Below are 9,843 nucleotides of genomic sequence, written 5' to 3'. Positions count from 1 at the left end.
AAAAAAAAAAAAAAAAAAAAAAAAAAAAAAACCCAAAACAAAACACTGCCCCTGCTGTAGTTCAGATCCTAAATGTCCTCAAGAGGCTCTTGAGAGGCTTGCTCCAAAGCTCTGGGGATTTTTAAAGGTGGGAGAGCCTTTAGGAGGTGCTGCCTCATGGCTCAGAAGCAGCAGGGCCAGTTTACCCTGGTCTGAAATCTCCAGAACAGTGAGACAAAATACATCTGTACTGTTTTCAAGTTGTCTGCCTCAAGTAATTTATTATAGTAACAAAATCCTGACTAACACAATCTACCAAACTTCTAGTGCTGCCTGTACATTTTTTGACCTGGGAACCAAACATGTAACTTTTGGAAGAAAAGGTAGGATTTCACCCTGAATGAGAATTTGGGGAATAATATGTAGTTTACTTAATAATTATTTCCATTTTAGAAACTTTTCCTAATAACCTTTCTTGTAAGATCTGAAACTGCCAGTACACACTTGTCTTATGAGAGATTTTGCAATGATATTTTTGCAGTTCTTGGAAAGTACTACTTTGTAAGTTATCCAACAGTTTCCTTGGAAATGCATTTATCACTTGAAAATTAACCAGTAATCAAACACACACAGAGTCATTTCTGTGTAGCCGTAAATTCTGCATTCACAGATTCAAAGCCACATTGGCTAAAAAAACTGAATTTGTAATGAACATGTACAGACTATTTTTCCTTGTAATTACTGCCTTAAAATATAGTATAACAAATATTTCCATGGCATTTGCACTGTATTAGATGTTATAAGCCACCTAGAGATGATTTTCAGTGAACAACAGAATGCATATAAATTAGATGCAAATAACCCTTGCTATTTCTTTAAGAGACTTGATCACCAAGTCCCTTTGGATTTCAAGAAGTTCCAGGGACCAAATCTCCATGGATACTTAAGGGCAACTGCATGTAATGAAAATCTAGAACATCATTATTTTATATCCCTCAGATATAATTTCAGAAAACTAACTTCAGAGGTATTTTGGCACAGAGAAGTGGATGTAGATGTGCTTGGTCATCATTGATTCTCTTGTGTATACTGCTTTAGTCAGCTTTCCCTTACTGTTACAAGATACTTGAGATAACCAATAAAAAAGACAATAGGTTTATCTTACAGTTTTGAAGCTTTCAGCTTCAGGTCATTTGGTCTTATTGCTTTTGTGGTGAGGCCGCACATCATGGTGGGAATGTGTAGGAAAACTCTACCCCGTGGCCAAGATGGGAGATAGATTATATAAATATAATTTTTTAAAAAAATAGAGGCAGGTAGACAGACACAGAGAGAGAAAGAGACAGACAGAGAGACAGAGACAAAGGACCTCCAATAACCTGGGTCGCTCAAATGGCACAAGTTTAAGTCTAACAATTCTAAAGCCAGGGAGTCCAAAATCAGAATGCAGGCAAGGTCAGTTCCTTCCAAGGATTCTGAGGAGAATGTGTTCTTGGCTTTTGTTCTCGGTTTCTGGCAGCTCTCTGGCTCATGACAGCAAAACTCTAGTACTTACATGTATTGGTCTTGTGTGCATGCTTTTCACCAAATTTCCTCCTCTTTAAAGAACAGTAGTTATTTTAAGGACACCCCTAATGGCTTCATTTTAACTCAGCTTCTTCTGGAAAGTCTGTATTTCCAAATAAGCCCACAGTGTGAAGTGAGGTTGAGTTCAATCTATGAATATTAAAGGTGCTCTTAAAATCTGACCCACAGCTGGTGTGTGACTGCTGCATTCCCTGAATGGGTGCACACTCAGCAGACAGAATGCTGTAGAAGGGAGGCAGGGTACACACCAGGGAGCTGCTCAGACTGAAAAGGACCTGACTCCAAACATGCCTGGTCTCATCCACTGAGGGATGAATATGGATGTATTGCCAAGCATCTTTAAATCTTCAGACTCCTTCCTGAAAAATGGGGACAAGCACACATTTCAAAATGCAGCATATGTCAGAGTCTTGCAGTTAGTTGATACCCCAGAGGTGGTCCATAACTGCCAGTCCTAGAGCAGCATCTCTCACCAAGCAATCTGGCTTTTCTTTGTGGTCACTGCAACATTTCCACAGAGGCCACAGATGCCTGGCAGGCTGGATTAAAGTCAGCAGTTCCTTCTGTGTCTTTATCTATTCCATTTAGCGGTGCTGTGCTGGGGACCCCTGGGCTCTACTGACTTAATTCTACTCTCCACCTTTTCCCCTGCAGGGGTGACCACAGTGCTGACTATGACAACACTCAGCATCAGCGCTCGCAACTCCCTGCCCAAAGTGGCCTATGCCACAGCCATGGACTGGTTCATTGCTGTGTGCTATGCATTTGTCTTCTCTGCGCTGATTGAGTTTGCCACAGTCAACTATTTTACGAAGAGAGGCTGGGCTTGGGATGGCAAAAAAGCTTTGGAAGCAGCCAAGATCAAGGTACTGGCTTTATTTTCCTCTTTTCTTTCAGGTCAACTTGATTGAGAAAATGTGCTTTATTCTGTGTCTACATGAGACTCTCTTTTTCCTCCGCCCCAAAATGACCCCTTCCCTTATACTCAAGATTATTACAAATTCTTACTTGTAATAGGTCACTCATATGGTTTATTTTCGGTTACCGATTTTATTCAAGCAAAAGGTCTAATGTGTGAATGCCTTGGGTTCAGTTATATTCAAGGCTATTATTTTTGCAGAGAAAGGCCCTACTTATTCAGGGATGACTTGGCAGGGTTTTAATTATACATTTCCCTCTCTGGACATTCATCTGACACTTCACTTTGCAGCATATCCTCTCCAGGGTGGCACTCATGTCATGAAGAGAACACAGAGCTTACCGGACGCAGTCTACCAGCCAGACCTACCCAGTCCACTAAGTGATTTGGCTCACTTACTTAAACTGTGTGCATGAATTGTCATGGAAAGTATTGCTCTGTTTGAAACAGTTTTTCATCAAATGTTTACCAAGTGACTTGTGCACAAATCTGAGGAACATTTGAAGCAATAAGAGTTGCACAAGATTCCAACCTGAAGTATTTTTTTAGGGAAATAAATGCTCAGTTATTCATGCTCACTCTCCGAGTCGAGTCTCACAGTCTGACATGCCTGCCTCAGTGTCTGATGCTTGTAGTACACAGAGCCGCTTTTGGGGAAACTTTGGAAAGTTGGGGAAACAGGAATGATCTGATTGGAGTTGTGGAAAACATTTGAAGGGAAGAGTTGCTCTCAGACTGTCAGGATGCCTCACTGAAGTATGTGGACTTAATGCTACAGGCAGGAAACCCAAGGATGATATTTGTGGGGTGCGGGGAGAGTGTTGTCAGGGGCAAGGGGCTTCCCAGCACCCTGCTTAGTGCTGCTGAGTGGTCAATGTTTGCAGTTGGTCTTTTATGGCCTCATGGTGATAGATTTGACCAAATCTGAAGTAGAGGAGCTGTTGAGAGGTCACTGGATTAACTGAAGCGGTCAGGCCCATGGCTGGGAGTCTGGGAGGAAAGCGAAGCCCAGGCGAATAGAGACAATGAAAATGTTGTTGGATCTTGTTTCTGGATATTGTTGTTGCCAGTGTTGCCATTACTGTCACTGGCACCTGCACATTTAACCTACTGTTGTTACTAATCTGATTGCCCTAGATCTGAAGGGAGACCTGCACGGAAGCCGGAAGAATGGTGAGGACTGTCTGGTCACATGCAGCACTGGTTCAGAATCAGCAGTCAATTGGTGTTGTAGAATCCGGAATGATGTGCTGTTTCCTTTCCCAGAAGGCTGTGGGCTGGCAGATCTAACTCTGTGCAGGGACAGAGTTTGAAGCGGTCATATAATTCTGTCAGGGCAGTGAGTGTGAATGGGTGAACCTCCTCTTAGTCTGCTTGTACTGATAAAATGACTGTAAATTAGAAGCAGGAAGAACTTGCAATCTAGACTGTGTTCTCCATTTTTTCATGTCAGGGTTTTCAAAGGCAACTGCTGTCTCTGAGTTTGAGGTGAAAGTAATTTTTAGGAATGAGCCCTTGGGAAAGGAAACAAGAAGTAAGATTTGACCAAGGACGATGTTGCACTATGATGCAGGCCCTGCAAAGCTGAAGGATGTGACTAGGAGCAGGTAGTGCTCTGCAGTGAGGCTCTCCCTGCAGGAGGTGACAGGTGGCTTCAGTGCTGCAAGTGAGCAGAAAGCCCTTCCTGGAAGGGGTTCAGGGACAGAGATCATGTCCATCGCAGGGCGTGGGCTTCATTGAGCCATATGCTGCTGGGTTCCGCTGCTCCTCTCTCCCATTTAAAAATACCTATTATCATGGCCAAGTTGTGCAGTTGGCCCTCTGTATCCTTGGATTCAACCATCCCCAGAACAAAACTACTTGAGAATCAAACATTTCCATCTGTATTGAACACATACAGCCTTTGTGTTGTCATTGTTCCCTAACCAACTCATGTTTACATGGTACTAGGTATTCTGTGTCATCTAGAGATGATCAAACCTGGGGAGATGTGTACAGGCAAATATGCCATCGTTTTACAGAAGGGATATGGGTCTTTGAGGTCCTCAGAACCCATTCTTCAAGGACACTAAGGAATCATAGTTTCATCTAAGTGCCCCTCCCTGGTTACACCCAGAAGTGGAAACCTTTCACAAAAGCAAGTCAGGCTTATTGCTTTCTCCTTGCTGACTGGTACGATGCTCATGTGATGCTGGGCGTTGCTAACAGGCACCTGCTGCTGAGGGGTGACCCCTCCTCCCTCACAGGACCCCAGAGGATGCCCATGTCCCTCACACCTGAATCAGCACTTCCTCTGCCTCCCTTTCCACCTGATTCCCTTTGCATTGTTGCTTATTCTTTCTGCTTTCTGTCTTTTCCAAAGTTTGACTGGTTGGTATGTTTCCTTTCCTTTCCTATCACATGGTTTTCAAATTTTATCGGTGGGATCATATTTCTTTGTTAATGAAACAGTTTTCCCAACATTTTGTTATGACTATTTTCAAATCATACAACATTTATATTTTTTTTACGATGAACACTTGGTAAAATTAACATTTTACTATGGTTATATTGTCCGCATCTGTCACCTCTCTTGGTCACCCATCCATCTTAACTCACCCATGAATCTATCTTATTTTTTGATGCATTTCAAAACAAATTCCACATGGCAGTATTCCCACAAAATAGGTCAGCATGTATATCATTAACTAGAGTTCAATATTAGTTTACTGTTTTATTCTCTTGAAGTAAATTTTATGGAACATGAAGTGCATGAGTATTTTGGCTACTATTGCTGCATTTTGGCAAAAAACACATACTTGTGGGCCCCAAATCTTTATCGAAATAGAAAACATCATGAATCCTGCTCCTGCATCTCCAAATGTAACTACTATTCTATTTTTTCTCATTATAAATTGTTGTCTGTTTTAGCATTTCACAGCTATGAAAAATAAAAACATGTTTTCAAAAACACAAACATGTTCATAGCTGCTGAACTGATAATAGTGAAGTATAGAAACACTCTAGTTATCCTTCCAGAGGAGACAAATGGTGGTATATTGATACAAAACATACTGATCACCAATAAAAGGAATGAATGACTGGCACCATCAAGAACATGGATGATTCTCAGAACCATTAGGCTTAGTGGAAAATACCCTGCTCCAAACAGTACTCAGTGTATGATTTTTTTTTGTAGTGCTGGGGATTGGACTATGGGCTATCATAGTGAGCTACACCCCCGGTCCACTCTTTATTTTTCTGATACACGGATTAGATAACTTGACCAAGCCAGGCTTGAAAGTGCTATCTTCAGGCTCTGAGAGCACTGGAATCATAGGTGTGCACCAGGTTCATTCTGTATGATTTAAAACCATTCTCTTGGGCCAGGGATTTAGCTCAGTGGTTCCATCGCCCACCTCAGAAGTGCAAGGTCCTGAGTTTGATCCCCCAAATTAACCAATCAGTAAATATGAAATCATTCTATTTCCCCCTTTTTCTGTGAGGAATCCTCTAGGGCTGTTCTGGAGATGCTCTTACAGCCACATATAGTATTCACTTTCACTGATGCACTTAAAAGTAATGATTGTTTGTAGGGTAAGGTGATATTAATTCAGTTTATCCTATATTCTTGAGAAATGCAAAGCGTTGCTGTGGGTCATGCCATGCATTTCCTGTCTGCTGGCTATGTGGGCTTCCAGACTTAGAAGTCAGTGGACAGAGTAAGCTGCCCTCTTCCAGGGCTGCAGTGACATTTATCTCTTTTGAGAGATACATCTTTAGATGTTAAAAGTGACCTGGCTCTTGCCTGCACATCACATGTCCTAACATTCTTATTATATTTTTCAGAAAAAAGAACGTGAGCTCAAACTAAGTAAGTCAACAAATGCTTACACTACTGGAAAGATGACCCACCCTCCAAACATCCCAAAGGAACAAACTCCAGCAGGGACCTCAAATGTATCTACTGTCTCTGTCAAGTCCTCTGAAGAGAAGACAGCTGAGAGCAAAAAGACTTACAACAGCATCAGCAAGATTGACAAGATGTCTCGAATTGTATTTCCAGTCTTGTTTGGCACTTTCAACTTAGTGTACTGGGCAACATATTTGAATAGGGAGCCAGTGATAAAAGGAGCTGCTTCTCCCAAATAAGCCACTGTGCTCCACACTCCAAGGAAGCCATACTTCCAGCGAAGTGCAGAAGGACTGTCTGTATTTGGACACTATCTTTCAGGAAACTTTTGCATGTTTAATAGTACACACAAATAATATTGACTTGATGTTTGTATATGTAACTTCAGAAGTTTCAAAAAAGTCCCACTGACAAAGTAAACAACTTTATAGAAAACCAGGAGGCAATGACTCTGACACTCAGATGTTCAGTATCTTAACATTGATAGTTTACAAACAAGATAAGTATATTTTTAACTGTTACTAGTGTTACCTAATGATGTTTTTTATACTTTGAATGTCATTTCATACAGAATTTCCCAGCAGATAAATATTTTAAGAAATGCTCTATGATTACTACTTGACCAACTACTATAGGAAACAAAGATCACAGAGAGCACATTTTTCATTAAAAGGAAACTGTGGACATTTATGTCCAAAATTAATTGCCTTTGATAATTCTCACTACTCTGAATTTAGAAAAGTACTGCATGATTTGACATTAAGAAATAGAATAGACTGCATTTATGGAGATAAATTTAATAACAGAAACATATAGTATGTTAGAGTAGCAGATCAAGGATTTTCCCCAAGGAAAATTTTAGTTGCTTAAAAATTCTTTTCTTTTTTGGGGTGGAGGGGCCATTTCCCATCCCACCCTAACCTCTCCACTAAATGAACAATGACCAAGGGAAAAAAATTGTTAAAATGAAACCTATTTGATGACCTTCTCAGCTGCTGGTCCATGGTCTTGTCTCTGGAACCTTGACCACCTCTTCTGCCGCCAGCCTGTAGAGCTTCAGTGGTGAGAAACTGTACCTGAGTTATTTTCCACTCGATTTTCTTGTATGTATTTCATTGTTGACTTACTGCTCTGTTAGCTTTTGTATATGAATCTTTAATGTTCATTAAAAAATAAAAATGGACTGATCTTTGTAGTATGTATTACTTTTTAAAATTCAGGTTTTAGTAGATTAATTTCCTAAAATGCTGTAAAGGAAACCTATTACGAAATTGTTTGGAGGAAAAAAAAAAAAAGAAATAAAACTTCTTCAGAATTTCCCAAATTCCACTCTCATTCCATAGAGGAGTGCTGGAGAGAAATGCTGTTTAGACACGGCCAGGGTGCAGAGGTGCATTCAGACACTCTCCACCATGTGCGTCATGGAGCGATGCCTTTGGCCTCTCCCTGGAAGGGTCTTCCCTGTGTGTGCTCCCAGGAGTGTACTGGCAGTGGGCCTGGTGACTGCCTAGCTGGAGCTCTGCTACCTTCCTGTAGCTCTCTGTGAACAGTAATTCCAAGTACTGAAACTGGGCCATCTACTTGTTTGAATAAACATCAACAGGTATAAAAGAAACAGGTCCTGCCCCTTGATGACACACTTGGAATTCCACATTCACAACGGGAGTTATGACTGATCACCAGCAGTACCAGAATGAAGCCTGGATAGGTCGGCCAGGTGCCCAGGTTGTTTACGTATGCAAGACTTCCACTGCTCCCTCGGTAACTGGCTTCAGGATCTAACAGATAGTACAGTGAACAGAAAGGATGCTGTTAAGCAGCACTTACCCAAGAAGCACTTCCCTCTTAGAATGAAGATATGTTTGTAGAATATCATGTGTGTGCTCCGCTACACCTCAACATAAAAGTCTCCAAAACAAAAAGCAAACTGAAGGCTCAGTAGGAAGCTCCTGCTCTCACTGTTCGCTCACACGTCTCTTGTATAGTCTTCACAGTTTAGCTTTGCTGTGTGGTATGAAGACAAAGACAGTATGAGCTAGGTCCCAGTGGCAACATACATAAACACTCCTCTTGGACATCTCAGTGGTAATGGGACATGACGTCTTCCTCAGCAGGTCGTAGGACTTGACGTTTTCTAGCTTTTGATACAGGTCTTTGCTGAGCTCCAGTTTGGAGGTTATGCCCAGTGCATTACCATGCTGTGGAACTCTTTATCTGGTGAACATATAGCAAGGAAGATCTCATTTCTTTTCTGCCCTCTGATTTTGTTTTGCAGATATTTCAGTGTTTGCTATTTTCGATGAGAACATAATAATCACCTCAGAGAAAACGATAACAAGGATAGAAAAAAATTCCCAAAATAATTATAAGTCTGGAGCATCTGACAGAACGCTTTCTTCTAGCAGAGTCTGAGGAAGCAGTGATCATTTCACAGACTCTGGCTGGGCTTGTTCTTCAGAAGAAAGGCAGGGTGGCCGGGTCACTTATGCAGGAGCCTCAATACCCAACCTCCCCCAGCCAGACTTCCTTCCTAGGGGTGGAAAGGAATGAGATGCTGACCCCACAGATGGGCTTTTTTTCTGAGTACAACTGTGGGTGATACCTGCACATCAGGTGGCTCCACTCCCAACCAGACAAGTCACGTCTCTCAGGGAGCAGGCCAAAGCTCATGAGACATTCACTGCCTGGATGTGCAGGTGAGCTGGGACACACAGGCTACCTTTCATCTCCCTGTCTCTCTGAGTGAGATCCCGTGGTGAGCACTGCCTTGGGGGAGACTCCTTGGGCTTGGGCCTCTGGCAGAAGAGCAAGTCCCCTCTTAGTCTACAGGGCAGGAATCACAAGAGGTGAACAAGGACTTTCTAGAAGGCAGGCTCTGTGGGAACCATCCATTTCTCCTGTCTCAGCATACCCCGGGGCTCTTCTACCATCATCCCTTTGTCCATGCCATGTGACAGAAAAAGCTGGGAACACATCTTAGAGGTCACCGATTTCCCCACGGCAGCTGAACACGCAGCACGGAGTAAGTCTGGGCAGACGGTGTGGAGCACGGAGCGCCACTCCGCCTCTTCTCCCTTGCACGGTGCGTTGTCCCTGTGCTGTCTCACTCTGAGGAAGGCAGATCGTGCGACTGTGTACGCTCCATTTAAGTCTCAGCACGAAGGGCGAAGCTTCCGCTCTGAACTGAGGAAATACGCAGTCAAAACGTGGATGGACTTTGGGGTTAGGCTGCCTTGAGTTCGAGTCCTCAGTGTTAGTAGTCAGGAGTCCTTGATCAATTTTACATTCACCTCTCAGAATGACTGTTTCTTCATGTTTGCTTTTTAGTTTGGATTTTGTGTTGGTTTGTTTTTGTTGTCTTTTCTTCTAAGGTAGTGCTGTGAGTAAAAATGCTTTTTGAGAATGCCAGGAAATATACAGATTCCAGGAATAACCACTGGATGGCAGCACTACATCAGAAAACTGT

The 9,843-nt window shown here is 42.3% G+C and overlaps 1 protein-coding gene across 1 annotated transcript in view; it reads left to right on the top strand.

Moving 5' to 3' along the window:
- Gabra5 (gamma-aminobutyric acid type A receptor subunit alpha5) overlaps positions 1–7,040 on the top strand; it is a 65,440-nt gene extending 58,400 nt beyond the window's left edge. The window contains exons 9-10 of the mRNA XM_010612932.3: positions 2,221–2,432; positions 6,314–7,040. Of these exons, the coding sequence (XP_010611234.1) occupies positions 2,221–2,432; positions 6,314–6,616 (515 nt within the window). The 3' untranslated portion in view covers positions 6,617–7,040. The remainder of the gene's footprint in view (positions 1–2,220; positions 2,433–6,313) is intronic.
- The last annotated feature ends 2,803 nt before the right edge of the window (positions 7,041–9,843 follow it).

This window comes from Fukomys damarensis, unplaced genomic scaffold (genome assembly GCF_012274545.1).
Source record: "Fukomys damarensis isolate Sample0158 unplaced genomic scaffold, DMR_v1.0_HiC HiC_scaffold_7, whole genome shotgun sequence".
In the NCBI taxonomy this organism is placed as follows: domain Eukaryota; kingdom Metazoa; phylum Chordata; class Mammalia; order Rodentia; family Bathyergidae; genus Fukomys; species Fukomys damarensis.
Note: the sequence above shows the minus strand (reverse complement) of the source record. Positions and strands in the feature narration are given on the sequence as shown.